The sequence below is a fragment of the Lepidochelys kempii genome, chromosome 13 (genome assembly GCF_965140285.1).
Source record: "Lepidochelys kempii isolate rLepKem1 chromosome 13, rLepKem1.hap1, whole genome shotgun sequence".
NCBI lineage: Eukaryota > Metazoa > Chordata > Testudines > Cheloniidae > Lepidochelys > Lepidochelys kempii.
In genome coordinates this window covers 8,518,998-8,544,056 of record NC_136392.1, presented here as the reverse complement: position 1 = coordinate 8,544,056, position 25,059 = coordinate 8,518,998, and the positions used below count along the sequence as shown (strand labels likewise).

The 25,059-nt window shown below is 52.5% G+C and overlaps 1 protein-coding gene across 5 annotated transcripts in view; it reads right to left on the bottom strand.

Moving 5' to 3' along the window:
• Positions 1 to 767: 767 nt before the first annotated feature.
• LAMA5 (laminin subunit alpha 5) overlaps positions 768 to 25,059 on the bottom strand; it is a 167,132-nt gene continuing 142,840 nt past the window's right edge. For 4 of the 5 annotated variants that reach the window (XM_073309132.2, XM_073309133.2, XM_073309134.2 and 1 more), the window contains 24 exons: positions 24,816 to 24,918; positions 24,504 to 24,617; positions 24,066 to 24,245; positions 23,472 to 23,614; positions 22,005 to 22,190; positions 21,068 to 21,204; positions 18,960 to 19,113; positions 18,058 to 18,191; positions 17,691 to 17,853; positions 16,645 to 16,776; positions 16,037 to 16,188; positions 15,169 to 15,301; positions 14,250 to 14,390; positions 13,307 to 13,437; positions 13,032 to 13,199; positions 12,665 to 12,797; positions 11,679 to 11,836; positions 11,013 to 11,202; positions 10,206 to 10,358; positions 8,902 to 9,061; positions 8,598 to 8,728; positions 7,886 to 7,976; positions 6,453 to 6,572; positions 768 to 4,027 (listed from right to left, as the gene is read on the bottom strand). In XM_073309132.2, the coding sequence (XP_073165233.2) occupies positions 3,867 to 4,027; positions 6,453 to 6,572; positions 7,886 to 7,976; positions 8,598 to 8,728; positions 8,902 to 9,061; positions 10,206 to 10,358; positions 11,013 to 11,202; positions 11,679 to 11,836; positions 12,665 to 12,797; positions 13,032 to 13,199; positions 13,307 to 13,437; positions 14,250 to 14,390; positions 15,169 to 15,301; positions 16,037 to 16,188; positions 16,645 to 16,776; positions 17,691 to 17,853; positions 18,058 to 18,191; positions 18,960 to 19,113; positions 21,068 to 21,204; positions 22,005 to 22,190; positions 23,472 to 23,614; positions 24,066 to 24,245; positions 24,504 to 24,617; positions 24,816 to 24,918 (3,468 nt within the window). In that variant the 3' untranslated portion in view covers positions 768 to 3,866. Of the gene's footprint in view, positions 4,028 to 6,452; positions 6,573 to 7,885; positions 7,977 to 8,597; positions 8,729 to 8,901; positions 9,062 to 10,205; positions 10,359 to 11,012; positions 11,203 to 11,678; positions 11,837 to 12,664; positions 12,798 to 13,031; positions 13,200 to 13,306; positions 13,438 to 13,807; positions 14,391 to 15,168; positions 15,302 to 16,036; positions 16,189 to 16,644; positions 16,777 to 17,690; positions 17,854 to 18,057; positions 18,192 to 18,959; positions 19,114 to 21,067; positions 21,205 to 22,004; positions 22,191 to 23,471; positions 23,615 to 24,065; positions 24,246 to 24,503; positions 24,618 to 24,815; positions 24,919 to 25,059 lie in introns of those variants that run through there. The other variant, XR_012154649.2, reaches the window with a different exon arrangement.

The following is a 25,059-nucleotide window of genomic DNA, read 5'->3' as shown; positions in this document are numbered from 1 at the left end:
AGAAAATCAAATCTCGATTAAAAAGAGATCATGCTCTGTAGTAAATTACCATTCAACTTACAAGCCTGAATTTGTCTAGCTCCGTGTTATACCCTTCTCTGCTAGGCTGAAGAGCCCATTATGAAATATTTGTTCCCCATGTAAGTACTTGAAATCACCCCTTAACCTTTGCTTAATTAAGCTAAATAGAGTGAGCTCCTTGAGCCTATTCAGCAATTACTTTAATCCTTAAATTGGGGAGGGTTGTGAGAAGAGCTAGGAGAATTATTTATTTACATCCTTCAAGTACTGTGCTCAGTTCTGGTGCTCATATTTCTGCCAAATATAGAAGTAACATAACCTCCGTATTCCTAGTTGAGATTTCCTGTTTCTGCATCCCAGCAGCACAGTGGGGAGCCTATGTTTATCCACCATGCCCCACCACCTGTTTCTCAGGATGACTGCTTCCTAGGAGAGAGAGTCTCAGTGTGGCCTATATTCTTTGTACCCGTTACTGATTCAGAGCAACTGGATTGCTTGGTAACTTGTTCTCTTCATTGTAGATTACACAAAAATGGGGGGATTGATAGTTTATCAATGACCTAGAAGAAAACAAAGATGTCAAATAGCTGTGGGATATTTGGCAGCAGCTGCAATTGGGCAAACCTGTGGCCACTACAGGTAAATAAACCATCCCAGCCAGCCAGTGGATTTCACTGATGGGCTGTGTGCCAAAGGTTGCTGATCCATTTTAGCAACTAAAGAATCTTCCTAGGAGCTAACTTGATTCAGGGTCCAAGTTGGGGACTGCAATCCCAAGTGTCGCAGCACAGCAGTCACCTACTTCTAGGTTAGTGAGACCAACAGGATTGTTTCACCTCAAAAGAATCCAGCTGCTGCTTAAATCTCATCCTCCCTCTTCAAACACAGTAGATAACAAACTTTTATTTGACTCAAAAATATGTACCAGTGATTTACAAAGACCATCTTTAATACTACAATTTAAAAATGGGTCACAATCATATTTGTTGAAAGATAAAGACATGTTAAAAGCCCATTTTACAATATTTACCCATCATAAAAAATCATAGATATAAGTTATAAATCCATTTCAGAAACAAGATTTTGTCCCCATGTGACTAGATATATACACACAAATATATATGACGTATATAAGTGAACTATAGGTGGAGTGGGGAAAAATGGTTTTGTTCTTAAATGAAAGCTGCACTAGAGTGGATGTTAGAAATAAAGATGCCGCAGGTGAGAAGTGTCAGAGGGCAAAGCTTGGCAGGGTTATGACCAATCTTTTTTTCTGAAATAAACACAATGTTGTCATACAACAGGTCTTCATTGGGGGACAGGGTTAAAAGTTTCTAGGAATATCATATCCCTGGGGCTTCCCTCCTTCCCCAAAATCAGAGATTCTCAAACCTGACATCTTCCTTTCAACTAGTGTGAGGTGGGTTTTCCTCCTGAAATCCCAGGCAGCACTGAGAACGCTGCAGCAAGCTAAACGCACAGAGATGTTTTGCTATAGAGGCAATGTGCATCTCTCAGGGGGAGAGATTGTGCTGTCTCATCTCCAGCTGAAAGGCTTAAAGCCAGGGCAGCTCAAGGTGTGTGTGCCCTGTAAGGGAATGGACATGAGCAAGCACTAACCTTTCTGTAACGTGTTCTGCCTGGCCTCTGTTCTCAGTCCTGTTCAGGCACGATGAAGCATGTTTGGAGAAGGGGCATTTAAAGTGGTTGAGTCAGAAGTTTTCTTCAAGTGTTTGCTCACATCCATTCCACATTAGGTGCATGCCCAAGTTGTGGCCAGAGATTTTTTTTCCCTCAGTGGTATCTGTTGGGCAGGCTCTAGCTCCCTCTGAGCTCCTTGCTGGCTAATGCCTAGAGGGGCAGGAAGAGGTGTTGTGGAATGGGCATGAACACCACGTCTTTCATAACCTTTTGTTTGCTGGGACTTTTTAGATAGACTTGTTAACCTTGGAAGGGCTCACAGTTGTGTTTTCACTTGGCCAATCCACATGATTCAGAACAACCCACCAACAGCCTCTAACTGTAAGAAGCATTGATTGGTCAGGCAGTGGTTGATGGCTTCAGGCCTTTCTGTCTCTTAGGCTCAGAAAAATGTCTTATAGCTTCTATTGTCTGCTCAAGTATTTAATTCACTGTAAAACAAGCTAGCATCACAATCTACTCATGTACCTTTTTGTAAGGTCCTCAGCTGTCAAGCTCTGCAGGATCTGTTTGGTACCAGCCAAATCATAGCATTCAGCCTCACTGCATTTCCTACCAAACACACGGAGCCCTCAGCTGCATGGCCAAAGCCTATCCGCTGCTCCCTTCCACCCCAGTCTGTCTTTCTACATGGCTGCTCCTTCCTCAGACTGAGTTCTCTCTGTTCTTCTAAAAGGCACAAGCATGCATTAAAGCATCAGCTCACCCCTTAGCTGCTTCCCAGCTTGACAGGGTAGGGCTAATCAATTATGGCACAGGGGGACTGACCCCCCCCCCCGCAATCTCACCTTAAAGGACAATTGCTTTATCATGTAGGTATTTTGGCAGTGTTATTCACAAATGTAGAGAGACAGCTTGTACTGGCAAAGATGAACCAATCCCTAAGCAGAATTCCTAACTTAGTTGTAGAATGTCAAGCAATTAGATTCAAACAAGTCAATCCAAAGCAAACCCAGGAATTGTTGAACTCTGTAGGAAAACAGGGGGAGTACCGAAAATGTATTTATTTGGTCTCTTCTGACGGTATGCCCAGGCGCAATCTTAGCACTACAAGGCCTTAAACCCCCTTAGATCCCCATATGTTCATGTTAGGCTTACCCTCTGGATCCTGTGAAGACCACAGGGGCTGCACTGCTACTGATCCCTCACAAGGGAGCAGATGAAGAGGAGCAGGAGAGGGTTTGGTTGGGGGCAAGTGAGGAGTTTTCAGAGTTGCACACAGAAGACTTGATCCTGCAAGGTGCTGTGTGCCCTCCACGCCGACTGAAGGCAAAGGGATTTGATAGTGATCAGTACTTTGCAGGATCACGTCCAGAGCCAGAGAGGGTGGAAGTAGCTCACTATTTCCTCCTCCGCCGGCTGTGTGCATACACATCTTGATTCTCTTCTTAAATTTTGGGACACCATAAGATTCTCTTCCTTGAATGAGAAGACTGTTTTGCCTTTGATCCAGGAGTTTTATAATGCTCTGTGACTATGGGTTGAACACCTGTCAGCTTTAGCTTGTTCATACTTATCTCTAAAGAAATCTTTGTATTGTTCATTATCTGTTTGAAGTTGGCAACACACACTGGTGTACTTCCAGTTCTCAGGGGTGTTTTCTTGAAGCATATCCCAATGGCCTTACTCCAGCAAAGAGACAGTAGTAACAGCTATGCTGAGAGCCAGGTTTAGGAAAGGCTGTTCTTATTCCTCTGACAAGAGAGTTTGTAACTTAAACTCTCCAACCCACCCCCACAGCAGGGAAGCCCCGTAAGCGTCAGGTGACATGAACAGAGGTGGGGGTTTGCACTCATTCTCCTTCTACACTGCTGTTCTAAGCAGCAAGAGCCATGGTTCACAGACAACAGGGGTTTGTCTCTAACACTTGCGTGCTGGAGATGGGGTTTACGGAGGGCTGCATCCTTAGAGGCACAAATAATCAAAACCAATCGAAGATAAAAAGATGACAACAGGGAGAGTGGGGAGCTGCAGGCTTGGCCCCTCTCTGGGTTTGGACCTCCATGGCTTCCCCGTAGTTGCTGGAGCTCATGTGTCTCTAGCAGCTGTTAGTCAAGGCTACAAGAGAGCGCAGGCTCAGTGTCTAATCCCAGCAAGGCACCTGGCGGGTAGTGCAGCTTTTCATACTTCAGGCTTTACGCTCTTTAAATCACGGGGCAACCCGTAAGGCCAACTGAGCCCCCGACAGTCCCAGCTTGTGGCAGGTCAACGGGGTTCCGGTTTATCACCAGATTCCTTACGCAGCCGACGTAATGGGGAAGAGGAGTCAGCAGGGACGGCGAAACAGCCCCCAGCATGGCAGTTCCTGCAGAGAGGCACAAAGGGGCTGGTTAGCAAGGGAAGCGCCGTCACCAAGAGGAGGGAAGGGCTCGAGGCTGTCACTGGCAAGTGGCAACTTGAAACAGACTCGCTCCTGGCTCAACACACAGAAGTGGCTGGTATCTCCTCTGAGATGAGATGCCAACGAGCGAGCCTGGTTTGGCTCTGTAATGGGGGGAGGCATATTTTGCTCTCTCTGGGGTGGCGGTGGGGAGGAAGAGAGAGTGGGTTTTCATGATCAGCTTCTCCTAGTTGCAATGCAATGCAATGCAATGCAGAAAGGGGGCAGGAGCTGTGGGACGCAGGCCCAGTTAAGCCTGAACACAAACCTTGGCCAGCAAAGAACTTAAAGCAAACCAACCCCACAGCAAGATGAAAGAAGGAACAAGCGTCCGGGCCCAGATTCGTGCCTGCTGATGTGAGTGGCATCGCCCTGCTTCTGTGCAGGTTGTGGGCCTGGAAAGGGACTTTGTAGAAGTCCTGAAGGGTAGAGTCTATTCAGAGGATGGGCTGGACCAATGCACGCCCGTGTCACCTGAGGCAGGACCCTGAAGGTGAGGGGGAAGCTGTGCTGCCCCACCTCTTCCCTGAAGTAAACCTTCACTGCCAGAGGCTGCTGGCACAGTCTAACTGGTTTCTATTGGGATGGAGCCTAAAATGAATTGGGTCCAATTAACCACAGCTGTCAAGAGGGGCTATTCCCCAGACTCCAACAGAAAGTCCCCTCCCAGGAAGTTCTCAGCAACAAGAGCAGTGCCTAATTGCAACCAAATGCTCCTGGGGGGATTCTGCGGGACTGTGTGCCCGCAGAAAACAGCCCCCCACAGATTTCCTGTGTTTCCCCGCAGAAGACGGCAGCGAAGCAAAGGGAAGCCGGGTGGGGTGAAGGGGGATGGACAGCGGGGGGAGGGGTGAACATGGGCACAGGTTTTGGGGGGATTGCCCCGCTCCAAAGAGAGGCAAGGCCTTGGGGGGCACACACGGGGTTACATGCCACTGCTCCCCCTCACTCTGCAAGCGCAGAGCTGTCCAGCTGAAGGAGGCTGTGTCTCTGGCTCCCGGTGAGGCAGCCGAATGCCGCCTTCTGGGTCCTAGTGCCAGTTGTCCTCCCCTTCTGTGTGCTGGGAGACTTCCCGTTTGCTATTCTGTGAAACAGTGAGTGCCCGGAGTGAGGCTAGGTAAAGGGTGTGTGGGGGAACTGAGGGTGGGGGGGAAGAGGCAGTGGGAGGGGAATAGGGAAGGGGAATGTGAGTGAAGGGAGGGGGATGGAGAAGAAAAGGGGATAGGGGAATCACGTGGCAAAGCAGGAGCCCGACATGCGGGATCCCCTCGGCAGCAGCTGGGGCTCCCCCGTTAAGCAGGCCCATCAAACCCGCACCCTGACAAGCCCTACCCCCCTACACCTAGACCCCTCTGACAAGCCCCCCACATCCAGACCCCCACCCAGCTGCACCTGGACCCCCACCCCACCAAGCCCCACTTCCCCAGCACCTGGACCTCTTCCCCCCCGCCCCCCCACTAAGCTCCTCCGAGCCCCAACCACCTTCACCTGCATCCCTTGCAGGGTCCCCTTGCCCCTGCACCTGGAACCACCAAACGAGCCCCTGTGCATCCAGATCTCCCACTGAGCCACCCACACCCAGATTGCCCCACACCTGGATCCCCTCCACACTAACCCCTTCCACACTTGGATCCTGCTGGGCTGGGCTGGGCCTGCCCACCTGGCGCAGAGGGACAGGACCCCAGGGTGTTTCTGGGGCAGGCTCAGCCCTTATTCTGTGTCAGGGTCAGGTGCAGCCTCACTGCCAAGTCTCTGTCCTGAGGGAGGTGGGGTCTTCAGGGTGATCTCCCACCTCAATGCAGCCAGTGGCCTGTGCTCCCCACTGCCATGCTGGAGCCACATTTATTTATTGACCAATAAAATTTGCAGAATTTTAAAATATTGTCCACATAATTTTTAATTTTTTCGTGCAGAATTCCCTCTGGAGTAAACCAAAGCAGCTGGGGGCCAAGCAAGCCCCATGCTCTCATCGTGAGGCTGTTGGGAGCTCTACGGGTAACAATCTTCAATCCCACAAAATACCAAGAGTGGGGGCTCCGAATACACCCCTACAGCCTTAAACACGGGGAGGGGACAGCTAGACATAGCTACCTCCTCCCAAGCTGAGCGCTTGAGGGGTTAGCAGCTCCCAGCCAAGTGCTCTATGAGGACCAGACACTTCTTTGGGAGATTGCCTAACAGACAAACTCAAACTAAGTGCACCGCAGTAGGGGAGCGACCAGCCCCGTCACGACGGCGGGAACAGAGTACATGCCCCTGGGCATTGAGAAATTCAGGACCAAGATCTGACAGCAGGAACTCTATAGCCCCAGTGACTCACCGCCGGCTCTCCCATGCTCCTCTGACTCACCTGGCATGCCCCCGAGATGGAGCGTCTCTTTGGTATCCGCTGAGCGAGTCTGGCTGGGTCCCACTGTGTAGTTTCGATCTGTGTCCACGTCCAGCTGGATCACGTTTTTGCCTTTGATGACTTAGAGAGAAACCAAAGTCAGCGGCGCGATCTCCCCATTAGAGCGGGCCAGAGGGCGGCACTGCTGTGTCGCAGCAGCTTTCAGGGTTTGAAACGTGCTTTTGTTCCAAACGAAACCAAAACTTTTCAAATGATTTTGCGACACCGAATTGTGCTGCAAGGTCTGATTTTGGCTCAAAAGGGTCAGCGCCCCTCCGTGGAAGTGACTGGCGAGCCCCTCCCATCAAAAATATCATTGAAATGGATACATGGCGGCAAAACACACCGGCTCCAGCCAAGCAGCATATTTCCACCAAAAAGGCTCCAACCGGCTCTACTTGCAACTCGAGCCAGCCAGGAGAGGTGGGGAGACTGAACCGAGAGCACTGCAGAGAACAGTGCTGCCCCCGGCCGGCAGGCACACCGCCTTCGGAGCGAGTGGCCTATCTACAGGAGACAGCCGAGGCTCCAGAGAGCAGTTCTTAGCTCAAAATGCAATGGGACTCATGAGACGTGCAGCATTCATCTCCTGCTCTGGCATGCTGACGGGGCAGAGGAGAGGCACCGAGAAGAGATGCTCCAGGACTGTGCACAGAGTGCCATCAGCTGAGAACCAACATGGCTCTGGACGGCCTCACTCCCTGGCTACCAAGACACAGGGCCAGATTTTCAGCTCCTTGTAGCCGCCCGGCATGCTGAACTCTTCTGACCACTCAGAACAGTGCTAAAGAGGAGCAGAGATCCCTGGAAACCTGGCCCCAGTTCTGAGCCCCTCTGAAAACCCCAGCCATGGAGTCTCACTGCAGCATTCGGAGACTCAGTTTACATGCAACTCCCCATAACAAAAGGGAGGGTTTAGAAGTGCTAACTGCTAAGGCAGGCAGTGTAGCTAGTGGTTAGAGCAGGGAGCTGGGAATCCGGACACCTGCTTCTCTTCTATGCAAGTCTGTTATTAATGTGTACGGTGCAAAGCACTGAACTTGCTGTAACTCATTATTTCCTCACCTGTTAAATGGAGCTAATAATATCAAATAATTAATCCCTCCCTCCCAGTGACAGCCTTAATTACTGTTTGTACAGGGCTTTGAGATCCTCAGATAAAGGGCACTAGCGAAGCGGAAACGGTTGTCAGAGGCCTTAAAAATGCCACCGATTTCTTAATACAGGGAGCAGTCGCAAGTTTTGAACACAGCTCTTTCCAGCTGCGCCTGCAGCCTTGACCGCAGTCAACCCTGCAGGAGGGCAGCAGAGGGAAATCCGAGATTCCTACGGCCCCGTGGGATGCAAAATCCCTCCCAACAGTAATAGTGGCTGATTACTGGTTGCCATCTCACCTGCTATGCTGTGCCACTGACCATCACAGAGTGATGGACGGGCCACCGACGTGGAAAACTCCCCAGCCCCAGTGTTTGCTTTCACTGTGACCTAATGAAACAACAGAGCCAAGTTTAGACAGTTTTGGGCTTAACGGTGGAATGTGAGGGATGGGGGAAGGGCCCATCCCTGTGGTATCTGAGCACCTTCCAGAAGGACATTAAGTAATGTGACTGGAACATCTCCCCTCTGGCTCCCTCTCCCTGGGATGAAGGCTAAGTGCTGATTTTATTCTTTACCCCAGCTAAGGAGCCCTCCTGGGGACAAGCTTTTCCGAAGATGAGCCCCAGGACATCTCTCCTGAGATATGAGAGCAACAAGAGACCTGCTCAAGAAGCTTCCCAGTCAGGAGGGCAGTGGGACGCAGCCGGGGGCAGGCAAAGGGAGGAATGCATCAACTGCTCAGGTTTTAAGGCCCCGCGGTGTGATCAGCCAACCCTCGTTCCACGTGTGCGCTGACAGCGCCAAACGGGCTGCCTCCTCCAGGTAGCCCCAGAGGATCTGAGCTAGAAATGGGCAGGAGGAACTGGCCGGTCGGGCAGGATTTCCATCAGCTGCGTCTAGGCTCACCCCCTGCACCAAAGGGCCACTCTGAACATCTGTAGCCCTTGGGACTCTGCACCAACCAGCCCCCAGCACTCACCACCAGCCAGCCGCGCCCTGCTGACGTACCTTTGTGTCATCTGCGTACAGAGTGAGGTAGTGCTTTCTCTGTGTGCCCATGTGGAAAATCAAGGCAGAGGCACTCCGGGGCCGGATATCCAGTCTCAGCTCCAGGTCCTGCCCCATCGCCACAGAGTCGGCTGGAAGGGGAAACGGGAGCCATCAGGGATGGGGAGTGCCCAGTGCCATTCTGGAAGAAGAGGCTATGGGTGCCTCCCAAGGTGAAGGGCCAAACTGCTTGGGAAAGCACCCATCCGGGCCATATCATGGGGAGGGAGGGTTCAAGGGATCAGGGAGCCAGCTAGTCTGATACCTAAAGTCATGTATCCACCCTCTGCAGCAAAGAAGATGCCACTCTCCAGAGCCCCCTCGTAGCAGGGCGTCACTCCAAAGACGCGAGAGGGGGAGTCCAGGGGTTTCCCATCCAGTTTCAAGTTCTTCAGGCAGCCGCTAAAGCTGGGGACAGAAGTATCCTGGAGAGAGAGGGAGAGGGCCAGGATTGACGAGCGCTCGCAGGCCTGGCCCGTTACCTGTCGGCACAGGGCATGGGTGGGAAACGCATGTGGCCAATAAATGGGCTGGAGGGCTTCTCCTCCAACCCACCAGCCACTCCTGGGATTAGTTTTATTGCGGCCTCCTCTTCTGCAGCTCTAGGCTCCCTGACAGGACAAAGGAACAACCCCACAGCTGGACAGAGACCCCCGCCCCATCACAGCAGTCGGCCATTCCCTACAGTCCAGGTCTCCTGGCTAAGGACTGGAGCCAGCACCCAGTGATGCTCAGAGAAGCCCTTCTACTGACTGCCCTGGCTTTGGTCAGGCCCCAGCCTCCCAAGAGCCCCTTATGCCTGGGGAATGAGGGGAGGGAACAGTGGTAAGACTGAGTTGTGCGGACAGAGAGCCCACTACTGTCCTCTGCAACCTCTTGGAGCGGGGAACAAAGCCACCAGAGAACAGCTCCATCAGCACCTAAGAGCGTCTCCAGGAAACTCAGCAGTGTGTGATTCATGGCACTGAAGGCAGCTGGCAAATCTAACAGCACAGCATGGATGCCTGAGCATCACTTGGGCTGGTACTCCTTGGCACTAAGGCCCCTTTATGCCGTTCTGGCAGGGAAGAGGGGACTTAAGCTAAGGGGTCCTGAGGCCCTGTCCCTCTGCACCAGGTGCACTAGGGTGTGGGTGGACAGGCTCAGCCCAGCAGGATCCAAGTGTGGAGGGGATCCAGGTGTGGGGCAATCTGCGTGCGGGTGGCTCAGTGGGAGATCTGGATGCACAGGGGCTCATTTGGGGGTTCCAGGTGTGTGTGCTGTGCCCACCGTCTGGCCCCTAGCAGGGCAGCAGGGCCTGGGTGCAAATGAGAATCTGGGCAACTCTCCCCACAGCTGCATTAGCTTAATTTTTGCCTGGTAACTTTTACCACTTTGCACAATGCGGTCACAGTGGGAGGAGGCCGAGACAAGCCAAGAGACTCCAAGGGCTGCCAGCCAGACTCATCTGGGAAGGCAGTGGTGTGCAACAGGGGTCCCCTGCCCTTGCCAGACGAGGGAGGACACCCGGTATAAAAACTATTCCTGCAGTGAGCTGGGATAGCGTGACCAGGCTCCAGGAGTCCTTACTGGAACGTGAGCCTTGGCTTTTGCAGCAGGAGCTCCCCCCACATAAAACGGGCTTTGAACCAGAAAGTCTCCAGCAGTAGCCACCACGCCATTCTGAGTTCTCAGGCCATCGATGACCAGTTGAGCCCTGCTCCCATCTCTGCCGAAGAAGACCTGCAACAAGCAAGAGTTACACACTGCGTGGTAAGCTGGGTCCAGAGCAATAACCGCTTGTTTCTACCCATACACATGGTTTACTAAGCCCATGGTCCAGCTGGAGAACCCAGCTTTGGCGAGGGAGAAGAATCAGACTAAATTTGGGAAGGGAGGGAAGGCGCCGACATGCTGGAGGATGTAATGGTCAGGCAATGAAACCCTTCTGGCCTCAGAATCGATGGGGGTCCATGATTCCGAAGGGCTCTGATTAGCACCTCGATCAGGTCGTCAGAGGTGCACGACCATAGCCACCAATCGCAGTGATGGAAGGGAGACTGTCTATTTGAAAACATGACCCCTCCCATCATCCACTTTGCTCTCTTCAGACACCCCACGCCTCTGCCAGATGGGTGGGGATTAGAACCACGTGGGCAGCCTCAAAACAGCTGCCACCTGAAAAAGAACATTAGCTTCAACAACGCAAGAAAAAGAAGCTGCCACAAATACGTTCCCTGCTGGCCACCCTATCGTGGGTGGAATTCCTGCCCCTCCGTGGCACTGCTCCGAGATGCAGAATGGGCAACAAGTGAAAAGTTTAGGGCTAGAAAAGGGAGCTTTGCGTGCCATGCATTTCGCCCTCCCAAGTACCAGCCCAGCTGTCCCTCTGCTTACTGTGTGCCACCTGCCGTCATGGTACTTGTCTTTGCTCCGGATTCTCAGTTTATTCCCATTGAGATCTGCCAGGAACACGAAGCGGCCACTGGAGACGAAGAGGGCCATGAAGGAGCCCTGCAGTTTGCTGGCTACGTAGAACAGCAGCCCACTGGATGAGTTCAGCCTGACGTCCATGGAGAAGTGGGACCTGCAGAACAAGAGGGGCTGTTCAGGGACACAGTCCCCCCCACCCCACCTCTGCAACGAGAGCTTACCACCAACATGCCCCCTGCTACAGCACCTTCCAACTGAGATTGCCAGGAGCTTCCCGACCCTCACACACCCCACAGAGCGGGTTAAGAATTATCCCGGTTATCAAGAGAACTGAGGCACAGAGAGTTTAAGGGCCCGATTATTAAAGGGATTTAGGTGCCTAAAGACGCAGATGGGTGCCACTGTCGAGTGCCATTTTCAAAAGTGCCTAGGCCCCTAAATACCTTTAACAATCTGGGCCAAAGTGACTTGCCACTGATTCCCATCAGGGAGTCTATGGCAGACCCAGGGCCAGCCCCCAGAACTCCTGACTCCTAGCCTGGTGTCTTCATCACCAGCCCGTGCTCCTCCGCAACGGGTGGTAGAGCAGGGTTTGGGTGTACGGAGACAGGGCAGACACAGCACACTCACCTTTCGCGGAAGGACGCTGGGATGTCATCGAATTCCACACGGCTCGTGGAGGATCCTCCAAACCGGAAGGCACCTTTAGCAGCTTTGGGGTGCCTGGGTAACTGGCAGGTCCTGTCCTGGTAATGCCTGCGGTCTTTCAATGCAGCCTTGCTTGGCACCTACAAGAGAACAATTTGGAAAAGAAAGGGTCTGGGTAAGAAAAGCTACGGCTGCATTGTGGAGGACTTGGGCACTGTCTGCCAACACACACAAGACCAATGCATTGACCCTGTGCCTGCCACCATTGTATCTAGTGCCCATATAGGCCAAAGCCACCCCTGCTCAGGATTATCTGGGCTCACAGAGGGAAGAGCTGGTTTGCTTTTTTCTGTTTTGCCCAAAGGTGCATTGAGTGTCTCTCTACTGCCTCTTCATAGCAGACCCCAAATTACCCCCTCTCCCTTTCCTAAAACTGCTGCCACCCAACTCACAGCTGGGGAGCGTCCCCCTGGGGAACACAGAATCACCAATCCCGGAGTGGCACTGACTCTGCAGGGCACAGTCCCAGACCAGTTGGAAGTGTCCCCCACACCAGTGTCCCTCATTGGGTGACCATGGGACACACTGGGGCCTGGGAAGGCAGAGTGGGCTCCTGGGAATGCAGAGCCCCACCAGTCGTCATGCAGCCCAAGTGCCAGGGGGTGCAGTGCCCGGGGCTGGAGGACAAAGCCAGGAGCAAGGAAGAGCGGAGATGGACTGAATGGGTCGGGGAGTGCAGCTCCAAGGCAGCTCCTCTGCTGTCCACACCCAGGCGGTTAATGTCAGCTCAGAGTACGGCGTCATGTTTCACCCACAGGAACCACAACTACAATGGCAGGCAGGAGTTGGGAGGTTCCCTATCCCCGGCCCTGCCCCATTTCCAGCCATCAACTGACTGCACCCTTAAGCCACCAGTCCACAGCTCGGCTAGGAGATGGGAGCTGAAGAGTGGAAAGAGAATCCAACACCTTTAGTTTCCGCCTGTCCTCCTTCAGAGACACTCTCAACTGCTGCGGCTGCTGGTCCCATGGGCAGCTCATGGTCACGTTGAAGCTCTCTGTGTTCTGCTGCAGGTCCACAACCATCTGCGGGTCCAACTTCCTATTGCACAAAGGAAACAGGTCTCCATCCATTACTGTGGGGGAGCCCCGGGGTGGCACATCCAGAGCAGGTGAGCAAACGCCAGGTGCGTCAGGCACCTCAGCACATCAGGAAGGCGCAGGGGGAACCAGGGTTACAGACGGACTGGGGGAAAGGCTAAATGAGCAGATTGATTTGGGAGGGGAAGGGACCAAAGGTGCAAATTAACCAACCCTGGCAGCACACCGCACTCACCGCTTCACAAAGACATTCCCGATGCAGCCCGTCAGGTTGCTAAGAGCGCCAGCCCCTGGCAAACCGCCCAGTTGAAACAGCATCTGCTCCTCCTGGCGCCTATGCCTCCTGTAGCGATGGGCCCCTTGCTTGGGCCCTTGGAGCTGGTCATCTATGTAAAGCCGAACCCTGCAATGGGAGCATGACTAGTGATTCGTTCGGCCCAGGTGCCCCCTGCGACGAGGCAATGCCTACCAGCGGCGAGAGTGCTGCTCTACCGGATGACTGGAACGTACCCCGTGGCGTCGCTGTAGATGGCGACGTAGTGGCTGGCATCATCCGCGTAGGCATGTTTTGTGGTGAGTTCAGTTTTCAGAACTGTCACGGCTACTCGGCCATTCTTCAGAGACACCTGACAACTCCCTTCCTGAAAAGGTAAAAATAACCCCTCGCACAAGAGCTGGGCATAGCCGAACGACTACAAGGAAACCAACGGCCATTTGCCCTCCTGGCGTGACTTCCCTCCCAGGACACCCAGCCAGGCTCAGAGTTATCAGGGTGATGTCACAGCAAGTCAGGAAGACGTGGCCCCAGGCGGAATGGGAAGTGAGGGTTCCTCATGCCTGGGGAGATCTATTTCCAGGAGAAGTGCCAGAATCCAGCTTTCCATGCTAAGGGATTGGAGAGGATTTTGCGGCTCCAAAAGATGCACCGGGAAGGGGCAAGAGAGGATCTACTAACATTGCGTTTCTAAACAGAGACCCTTCCCCGCCCCCTTCCCTTTACTGTTCACTCACCACTGGAACAAACTCCTCCCTTTCTTTGAGAGAGTAATAGAAACCTCCTGCCGTACACCCAGGAGATACGGCTCACATGATCCGCCATTCTGAACTCCCTGCTTCAGCTGTTACTACCAGCCAAAGACCTTTGAACTCATGCAAGAGCTCACCTGCTCCCTGCTGGGATTCCTGTTACAGTCACGCCTCTCCGGTGAGGCAGCAATTGGGGCTGAGGGTGGGGCTTTTGGGGTGAGCAGGATGCCGAAGGCTTTGTTGTCACAAGAGCATCCCCCTCCCCTCCTCAGCCCTGCTCAATGAACCCTGCTTGCAAGAGCCAGCTGAACCACAGCCTCAAACAGAAGCAGCTCGGGGCTCAGAAACGTGCAGCCCCCTTCGAGGTGAAGCACAGGCCGCACTGTGATGGGGGGCGGGGGGCAGCAGAAGTGCACTGCAGTCCTACCGCTGTGCTGTGGGAGTACAGCAGGCCGTTGCTCTGGCTCGTTCGGAAGCTGAAGCCTGTGTAGAAGTCCTGCAACGAGGGCACATTCTTCAGAGACAGCGTCAGGTAGCCATGGCCGTGGAATTTAACCGAGCGGGCCACCTGCAGGAGGCAGAGAAGGAAAACGCAATGACAGGGCGTTTCCCCATTTTACAAGTGAGCCAGGCAGCCACAGCAAGTTGATCCGTGCCTCAGTTTCCCACTCAGTAAAATGGGGATAACAGCACTGCCCTACCTCCCAAGGGGGTTGTGAGGATAAATACAGTAACGGCTGTGCAGTGCTCAGGCCTGGTCTACATGTAAACATTATTTGACTTGGCTACGCCGGTCAGGGGTGCGAAGAACCTTCTCTCTCTCACCGACGTAGCTATGCCGGCCTAACCCCCAGTGCAGACACAGCTCTGTTGACAATGGAACCCTTCCATTGCATAGCATCCGTCATTCTGGGAGGTGGTGTTCCTGACACTGGGGGCCAGGCAAGTACCACAGATACGGGGGGGGGGGGGGATGTGTGTATGTCACACATGGCGGTATGCGTTTCCTAACGGTTTACTCAGCACTGGTACTAGCTGCAAAGAGCTGCTCTGACTCGCCTCCGGGCTGGGTCTCTGCACTGAACGCTCAGTGGGATACTTGTTTTATGGCAATGTAAGCGAGAGGAGAATTGGGCCTTTAATGCCGCGAGGCAGACAGCTCTGAGATCACGGCTCCGCAGCGTTTCCTTTGGATCCTTTCTACAGCTGCAGGCTGTATCTCCTCCTGGAGATACCGGGTCAGAGGGTCAGGCAGCACGCATTGACGCAGACTGCCTCGCACCTGACCCCAGGGGCAGTGGAGAGAATTACCAAGTGCAGTACCAGGACAGAAGTGCCCCACTTACCAGGAGGTCCGAGGTGCAGCCATAGCTCACTCCAACTGTATTCATGCGTTTTAGGTCAACGTATTTGCCGAGTGCCTTCAGGCCCTTCATGCAGCCCCGGATCGAACCTCCTTTGGGGAAGATGGCCTTCAAGCTGAAAGGGGGGAAGGGGCTGTGTTAACAGGCCTGTGTCACGCAGGAGCTCAGACTAATGGCTCCTTCCGGCCTTGATATCTATGACCAAACAGACCTGGCTCCAAGGGGAAATGTTCTACTCTGGGGCTGGGGAGATAAATGGCGCCTGGAGCATGTGTCAGCTCCAAGTAGGGTGACCAGATGTCCATGGATGACCTCGTGCAAAGGGCAACAGGGAAGTTAAGTCACTGGAAATAAACAGGATGCAACTAAGAGCTCAACCTGCTTCCCCTCTGCAAGGAGCCCTGGTCCTGTCCATTACCAGGAAGAGACTTCTGCCTCATTTACAGGAGGAGAATACAAATCTCTGAGCTCATAGACTATCAGAGTTGGAAGGGACCTCAGGAGATCATCTAGTCCAACCCCCTGCTCAAAGCAGGCACCATCCCCAATTTTTTTTGCCCCAGATCCCTAAATGGCCCCCTCAAGGATTGAACTCACAACCCTGGGTTTAGCACTGGCTTGACGGCTCGGACAGGGCAGGCAGTCACCTAGGTATAGTGGCTAGCACACGAAGACTGTGGGGCTGAGCAGTTATATGTATCTGGGGAGGGGGCAGGGGAGATTACGGTACCCATCACATGAATCTTCACGGAAGGATGCTGAAGCAAATCAGGAGAAAGACCTTTTCCTCCCTTCAGAAAGCAACCCTGCCCCCTTCAATGACTCTCCCCCGGCAGGCTAGGACTGTCACCTCTCGGGCAGCAGGAGCACAGGCATGCCCCCCAGGTAGTAGGAAACGGCATTCTCCAGGGAGTTCTCATGCTCCACCATGAAGATTGTGTGTCGCTCCAGCCGCACTAAGATGCGCTTCTTGGAACTCATGGTGAGGAGGAAAATCTGGATCTGGAGTCAAAGAGGAAAATGATAAATAAACTTCTGCACCCTCGGGGTACGGGTTTATCCCCAGTGGAGCAGCGCATGAGAATGAGTCAGCTCCACAGCGCCAGGACAGGGTCCCAGCGCCTGCAGGACTTGGTCTGTCCTGTACTGAGCATCTATGTACCAGGAGCCCTGTTCACGCCATGGGAGAAACAGTGCCTACAAGTGCCACGCTTACGCTTTGGGTTTCCATAGTGAAGCGCTGAGGGAGAAAAGCAAGCGGCAGGCTCTGCTGCGAGCAGACACCGTGGAACTGAGAAGGTCTCCTCCAAACGGCCAGGTGTGGTACCAGCTAGATCAGGACAGGCACCTCCTGCTGCTGCCAGGCCCCCCCACTTCTAGATCCCAAGCGGAGATCGCTCGTCTAGAAGCCCAGGGAAACACCAACCCTGGGGTGGAGCATCTCCGGCCCTGAATTACCGCTTTGTTCGTGGTGCTGCTGACGGTGAGAGACATGGGGTCACTGCTGGATGCTGCCATCTCAAGGCCCTCCTTGAAGTCATAGTAAAGCACCAGCTTTCCATCCCGAACAGCCAGACACAGGAACTGGCCCTGTGGGGAGGGTAAGACAAGTCCAACTCAGTCTCTTGGTGCACTGAGGTGACAGTTCCCCCAGCAAGGGATCACAGCGTTTGAAACCAGAGCGCCATCATCACTCCTTGCGGATAGGACAGGAATGATCCAGGGCCCGATCCTGAGCCCAGCCTCCCCTTCAGCACCTGGGATTTGTGGGAGAAAACCACCATAGCCAGAGTCTGCACCAAAAATCCGTTTGGGTGTGTCGGGAGTTGGGCAGGTAACTGTGCAACTGCAGCAGAATCTCAGGGACTTTGTCGTCACATAGCAATCCTTGTCCCCACAAAGCACAGAACGGAAAGGCAGGCGGGGCTGGCAACACCCACCTCCCAGCGGCAAAGCCAGCCCCACCTCTGGCTAGGAGGAAACATGGTCCGGCTCTTCAGAAGGGGAGTCCGTCCAGCACAGCGCACAGATGGGCGGCAGGGCTCAGTGCTCCCTGGGCAGGGCTCCCAGAGGCTTTCTGCTCCTAAAAGCAGCTTTTTTTATGATTGAAATGAGAACATCCCCTTTGCCAGCTGGCTGCGTTGGGCCTGGAACCTCCGGTGGCTTTTGAAGCACATTGCGAACATACGGCTCCCCAAAAGCCCTTTGCCTCGCTCCGAATCCTGTGAAAACCCTCGTCCTCTTGCAGTGCTTTTGCACCTTCTTGTGCCGAGTGCCTGTCCTATGACGTCACGTCTGCCAGAGCTGCAGGCTCCTTCAAGCAAGGGCTTTGTCTTTTTAGCACCATTTCTGGGCTCCTAAACCATGTGGACTACAGAGTGAATCGGCTCGTGCCTTAGACAGAATAATAAGATTCAGATGCCCACCCCCGTTCCATTGACTCACTCAGTGTATGTAAACCCCCCAGAGATGAACAAAGGGACAAATGCGGGAGGGGGACCTGCCTGATGCTCCAAGAAGAAGAGAATCCCGTTGTAAGAGACCACACGAATTTCCTGTTCAAAGCGCTTGGTCGAGCCGATCTGGCTCTCAAATTTGATTTCTGCGTAGCCAGTACCATCAAAGTAGGAGCCATCTGTCAGCCAGGGATCTCCTGTGGATTTGGACCTGAACAAGGCAAGAGAAAGAAAAGGGGTTACAGGCTTTTAGGGGTGGGGAAGAACTTTTAACAAAAATTACTACAGTCAAACTCAGGCAAAGGTTTAACTGAAAGTCACCCCCTTCCCGGTGACTATCTCGGCACCCTTCTAAGCTCTGGAGGGGCAGGAGACGTTCCCACCATGCTGAAGGCAGTGCAGTGAGTTCTTGTACCTTGCACAGGGTTTGTCAGCAGCTGTGTCCAGGTGGAAGGTGCGCTGGAAGTTGTATAGACTCACCACCTCCTCATTCAGCGTATCCATCTCGATGCAGCCCCGGTAGCTGGGGTAGCGCAGCGTCCCTGGAGGCTGAAGAAGAATGTCACTGTCTACGGCTACAAGTTTTTAGGGTTAGTTTAATCCAGCGGGGCAGATCCTGCCTTCCTGAGCATTCAGCTCTCACTTTAATGTAGGGGAACCAAATAACTAACAGGCAAAGAAAGCAAATGCCTCCAAACAATGCTAGGTATTAAATGGAATGAGCTTATAACAAATGCCGAGATTCAGCAGAGAGCTCAACAACCCCTTATCTCTAATATTATCCAGAAAAGATGGAAACACCTGGGTCATGTGATAAGGATGAAGCCAGAGGCCCTGCCATGGCAGATGTGCTTCTGGTCAGCTGGGGGAACATGTACAAGGGGCTGGCCAAAAGAATCCCCCCATCCAACTGTATTTAGAGAAAGAAATCTGATGGACTTCACAGCAGAGGACAGGCACAGAGCGGCTCGGGACAGAACGGTACAGCAGGGCCACCTCTGTTCATTTATTTGATAGCTACCTTCCAAACATGAGCGCAGCCCCCTGTGGTTTGTGCCACTCACAAGGGGTGGAGAGGGAGCCAGAGCTGTGTCTGATCCAGGGAACAAGTGCTCAGTGGGGACAAACCCACACAGACCCAGGCCTGTGAAGCCAGGGAGCAAGGGGGAGGAACAGAGGGAAAAGGCTCTTTGTGGTATCGCAAATCCTGGTCCAGTGGAGACACAAATGTGCCCACAGGTGTAAACGGAGTCAACTGAGGATCAAAGAATCCAGGAACCCCGTCTCCGCCCGCTCTGCTGCATTAGCCCATCTCACCGTGAAGCTGGTGGGGTAGCCCCCCACATAGAAGACCACGTTGTGCGGCTCGAGGTTGAGCAGCCCCTGCTCTCCTTTGGCTATGCTGTCTCCTTTCGTCTCATGCAAGGTTTGCTTCTCCACGGTCACAGACATGTGTCCATACTGCAGGATCCTGTCCCCCGAGATCACACAGTCAGTACAAGGGGACGAGAGAGCCAGGCAGACGGGGAGTCCCTCTCCACACCCAAACCTCCCCCTCAGCTCTATCCGACAGCATGAGACTCACCATACTGAGCCCCCTGCAGAGAATGGGCTAAATTCTCCCTGGGTGAGCCCAGGGACTGCAGTGCACTTAAATTGGAGCATCTCAGCATAGTCAGCAAATCACAGCAGCTCCAATGGGCTTTAAAGCCTGTACCCATGAGGTGAAATGCTCATCTGGGGGAGGCAGACTCCCGTAGTGGAGCTAGGCACAAGAGTTGCCTCATTGCCCAGGAAGGCCTTTCTCTGCTCTCCCTTCCCCAGCACCTGCAGGATCTGATTAGTGCCAAGCACTCCCTTAGGCATGTGTGCGTGGGGGGAGAAGAGAGATGGGGGGTTGCATTTTGGTTCTTTCGGGTGAGATTTTATCCTAAAGTCCTGGCCACCTTTCAAAGTCCCATGGCACTGCTAGGCCGTAGCTGAATAGTGTCACCTGCAGGCTTACAGTGGACTGGGACCCTGCCCTCTGATTAAATCCTGACTCTGCATTACATGCCACACACCAACATTTCTTCTGTGTCCACTGGATGTGGGGTTGTTCTTCTCTTCCTGCACGCTGCTAACCAGCTGCTGCATTTCGCCCTGGAGATGGCTGCGTTTTAGTGAAGGGAGCCCTGCGGTATCCTTTACTCATCTCACCAGGGAGAGGAGAAGTTTAAGTAATGTGTGACTGTAAGGGTGAAAGATACTGTGACCCAAAACTTCCTAATGTCCGCCGGCAAAGGGGCACAGAGAAGACGCAGAGAGGTTACAGGTATCTGCCGAGTCCAGCTCATACATTCTAGTTCACCAAAGAGGGCCATGTGAGGTCTCTAATAAAAGCTTGTATCATACTGATCCCCATAACTGTTGCGACATGAATGTGTGGATGATACTTAAGGAGTTGTGTATATGTACTGTGACAGGCTGTCACCAACCAGAGGTGAGAAACTGGTGTCCCGTCAGACCAGAGATGTTTACCCATCTATTCATCGAAATGTAAACCGAGTATTGCCTCATTCCCAATCCCCAGCCTGAGCTAAATGCAGATGAAAGACTGAGATTTAACAGGAAGAGAAGAACAGTAGGGAGAAGAGAGCCTTTTCTTGGGGTGCACTTCCAAGGTTTACTGGATTATAACTGGGGGAAAAGGAGAACACCCTCTTATCCTGCACCTAGGAAGTAAACAGACAGTGCATTTACATTTATTAAAATGGGACCACAACCAGCCTTGGTTGGAAACGCTGCACAAGGCTTTGGGTGGGATGAAGACTGCTTTAGACAGGAGGTTAACCTGTTAAGTTAAATTTAGTCTCTAGAAAGAGTGTGTTGATTTTGTTTTACATGTAACACTTCTGTTTCCATTATCCTTCCTCACTGGAATATTTGAATCTCGGTTAATAAACTTATTCCTGTTTTCACTACAAATATATCTCAGTGTTGTGGGGCTGTACATGGGGTTGATCCTGAGCTGAATCATACAAGCTGGTGTGTACGCTGTTCAGTGGTATTTCTGAGTGTGTTCAGTGGAGAAGGGACTGGACTACAGAGGAACACGTCAAAGGGGCTCAGGGACTGGGGTGCACCTATTGTTAACCTGGAAGGCAAAGTAAAGGCTGGCATAGTTGGAAGATTGTTTGGGTGGCCAACAGACAGGAGGTGTCAGGGAGTTGGCACCCAGTTAAGCACTAGGAAGTGTCCCTCTTGCTGGAGCCCAGGATGGCCGAGCGGGTAACAAGGTGATTCACTTCGAGAACTGTCACAGATGCGAATGCAAAATTACTCTCTCTCGCCCTCTCACTTCCACTTTGCAAAGTCTCCCTCTGCTGCTTTAGTTTTTCCTCTAGCTCAGCCGGCTATGCGAGTGGCTTGTGTGGATTTTGTACCTGTTGATGCTGATTGCAGCAAACTGCTCTCCGATCTCTTCATCAACTGTTAAATAGGTAGGTTCTTCGTCCCCAAGTTTATAGATCCACTGCACCTTGCGGTCTTTGAGCACGATACCCATGTAGTCTCCTTTGGCCTGAATGCACAGAGCAAACAATCCAAAGGGTTTGCAGCGAACCCATCCAAAAAAGGGGAAATCACTGAGGGAGTTTAAAGTGATGCTCTAGGGGCAAGTCAGCTCTCAGGAGTTTTACAGCTGAGTGCAAAGTCTTCCAGGGGATTATTGGAGGCCTAGCTCCAACCAAAGGACACAACATACAAACCAGATACTCTCACCCCTCAAAAAACAAACACTCAAGTGCATGCAGAGCCCAGCACCTGCACATCAGAGGGATGCGCCATTGCAAGGGCTAGGATCAAAGCAATGTGGTGTTCACGTCGCAGTGGGAACGTGCGTGGGCTGGAGGCTCACTGTTACCTTCACACACAGTCCAGTGGCTCTCCTGTAAATGAGCAGCATCTAGCCCTGGGGGCGGCGTGGCCCAGGCGATTGCTGTCTCCTACCATACTCTGCCAGGGCCTCTGTGAGGGGACAGCAGCCCCCGTGCTCTGCCCTGAGGAGGGCTTTGTCCCCTCTCCTCTCAGTTTGAATTCAATAATGTTTGACAGTAACAGTGGGCACCCTGCTCCCACTATCAGTGCCTGAAACCTTTACAAGCAGTAGGGAGAAGCTGGGTGAACGGAGACAGCTGGCTTAGATATTCACTGGCTGAATGCAGCATATAAGACCTTCCTGATACGAGACTTTCGCACCCCATCCAGAGCTCTGCACGGCCATCCATCGCACACTTGTTCCCCATCTGGATCACTCAGCCCAAGCTCTGCCTGCTGCACAGGTCCCTCTCCCACTCCTGTGTTTGGACGGGCAGCTCTTACCTCTTTATTGCCCAGGTACAAGACAAACTGTCCCGTGTCGGCCCCATCCTGACGCCGCTGCCTGGGTTTGGGCTCCGGGTTCTGGATGTAGAACTTGAGGGAGGTGTAGGCGGCCAAATCCTGCAGGTCGCTGGGAGTCCGGACCTGGATGCCCGAGGTGCCGTTGAACTTCACTGGTACCTTCACCTAGAGGTGGAGAAATCAAAGCCAGGCTGACAGAAGCAGCTCATGCAGCCTGACTCCTCATTTACGATGGCAGTATTTGCTACCGGTCCAGGCAGAGTCACGTTTAGGGTACGTCTGCACTGCAATGAAAAACCTGCAGCATCAAGTCTCAGAGCCCAGGTCAGCTGACTTGGGCTTGCGGGCCTCATGGAGCAGGGCTGAAAACTTCAGTGGAGATGGGCAGGTGAGAGCCTGCGCTCTGAGACCCTTCCTCCTTGCGGGGTCTCAAACGCTGGGCTCCAGCCCGAGCCCAAACATCTACACTGCAATTTTACAGCCCCCCTCAGCGCGAGCCCGGGCCAACCGCGGGTCTTTTCTTGCACTGTAGACTGATGCTTAGATGCAGAGGGCAGGTGATTTTTTTGGTTCACTTGCAGAACAGATCAAGAAAAAAAAATTCACTTTGAGTCAACCTAAAACTAAAAATTGTTGAATTTTTGGGTGAACCAAAAAGTTGAAAAAGACCCCTGTATGTAGATTAGAACAAAACTTTTCTTTTTAAATTTTATTTAAAAATCATTTGAGATTTTTTGATGCAAATGTCAGACAAAAAAATTGAAATGTTTTCTTTCAAAACTGTCAAAATGAAACATTTTGATTTTGGAGGGATTGTTTTTGTTTGTTTCTCTTTGGCCCAGAACTAGATCAGTGAATTTGACAAGTTCGCAAAATGTTTCAGTCGACCTGAATCTGTATTGTTTGGCAAATAAAAAAAAAAGCGCTTTGCCTGAAATCTTTTGCCCAGCTGTACTTAGAAAGCCAAGATTTAACCATGACAAAGTACTTTTATGGAGGCTCTGAAGGGGAGATCCATAAAGACCATGTGGAGCCTGCTGCAGATTTGGAGGGGCCCGGGGAGAGCACAAAGTGTACAATCAAGACTCTGAATCATTCTTCCCTACCCCCTCAAATGGATCCCCCCCAATATCTGGACTTCAGAGCAATCCCTGCTCAACCCCCATTTCCACAGCCTTGAAAATCAGTTTTTAAAACTGCCCTACGTGATGCCAAAAGAGGAACAAAGTTTCAGCATGCTTTGCCTTCCTACAAAATCAGTCAACCTATTTTGGCCAATCAAGACCCAAACCAAACTCAGGGGCTCCCATGAAGCCTTGCAGAAAGCAGCCTAAGGGAGGTTTGTTCAGTGCCTGCCTGTGCTAATTAGAGCCACGAGGGGTTCACCTTTAGAGCCGCCGCAGGCCAGCACTCTCACATATACAGCCCTCTCCCGCAAGCCCCTACCTTGCTAGCAGCATTTCTGGCCTGCGTGATCAGCTGGCGGATTCGCACGATGTTCTCGGACACAGTGGAGTTCTTATTCCTCCTGCTCTCCAGGCCACTCAGCTTCCCCAGCAGCAGCGGAATGGTGCTTTCCAGGTTCGACACTGGCGGGCGTGTTTCAGGGAGGCAAAGGGGAGCAGGGGATAATGATCAGCGGGGTGGAAAGGGATCCAACACTCAGCTATCAGGGGGCGCAAGCCAAAGAAACAGACACAGCGCAGCCATCACAGGGAGTGAAGCAGCGGCTGATGTGCACACCTCTCTTGCAGGACTTGCTGGCAGCATTAACAAAAGTGGCTTTTAAAAACACAGCTGAAAAGTGCATCCAAGCACTTTGTAAGAACATCCACAGCCTGCCCCAGTGGATGACCTGGACTTTGCAAAGATAGGAAATAATAGGGGGACACACAACAGCCTCCCTTTAAACTTGTCAGCAGGGAACAACAGAGACAGAGCAGCACTTAGATACCACAGTGAAGTGCTTCATGATGACAGCAGTGTCCCTGTCCCTTATCTCCAGCACACTTTCCACTGCTAACCCCCCTCTTTACATACCAGACTTCTTGGCGTCTTGAACTGCCTGGTTTAACTCTTCATTTTTAAGGCCTCCATACTGGTCTTTCCACTCATCCAGGTTCTTCTTCATGTTGCTCAATGCATCTTCCACCCTGGCAACCGTGTCGTTGGCTGCTGCAGCTGCAGCCTTGGCATTCTGAATAATTGCCGTGGTGTTATCTTTGAGAGGAAAGGAGACAAGTCTCGTAAACTCAGCAAAGAGCATGAGGGAGGGCAGAGCTACTAGCTTACGGCTGGAGTCAGAAAAACTTAACCAATATATAGGGTCTGGTATATACCTGCAAGGTCACTGGATGGGCAAACCACTGGCTACCTACCATGATCATAGACTGCCCTGTGGGTTAGAAGAGACTACAGCAAGCTTTACTCTTGTGATGTGCAGAGCTCTTGTCTAGAAGAAACTGCCTACAGACAAACCTTGGTCCTTGTCCAGCATGTTCTGTACAGATCGCAGCTGGTTCAGGAGCTGCTCCTTCTTCTCTCGGAGATCGGTCAGTTTGTCCTTGACTGCCTGCAATGTCCCTTTAATAACTGGAATTAGATGTATATAACACGTTAGGTGTTTGTACATCTATCACTCCTCCAAAGCGCATCACACACCATCACTTCCACCCAAAACCCCCTCCCCTCCGTCCCCACCCCCACACAGACACACAGAGTGCTTTCTATCTTTCCCACACAGAACAATTTCCCTGGAACACTTGTGTCCACTGCTGGCCCCTCTCTTACCCTCATTGAGTTTCCTCTGCTCCCTCTTCACGGCTTGCTCCAGGGCACTGCTGTTCGTCTTCAGCTCTTTAGATAGGGTACCAAGATCTCCCGATACAACACTCTACAAACACACAGGACACCTCCTCACTAACTGTCGGGAGCCTGGCACAAAGCGGTTCAGCAGCTGAGCCCTAGAGTTGGAAGAGGACTTCAAGTCCCCATTCCCCAGTCTCAGCAAAGGCTAAATGATAGGCAAATAGCC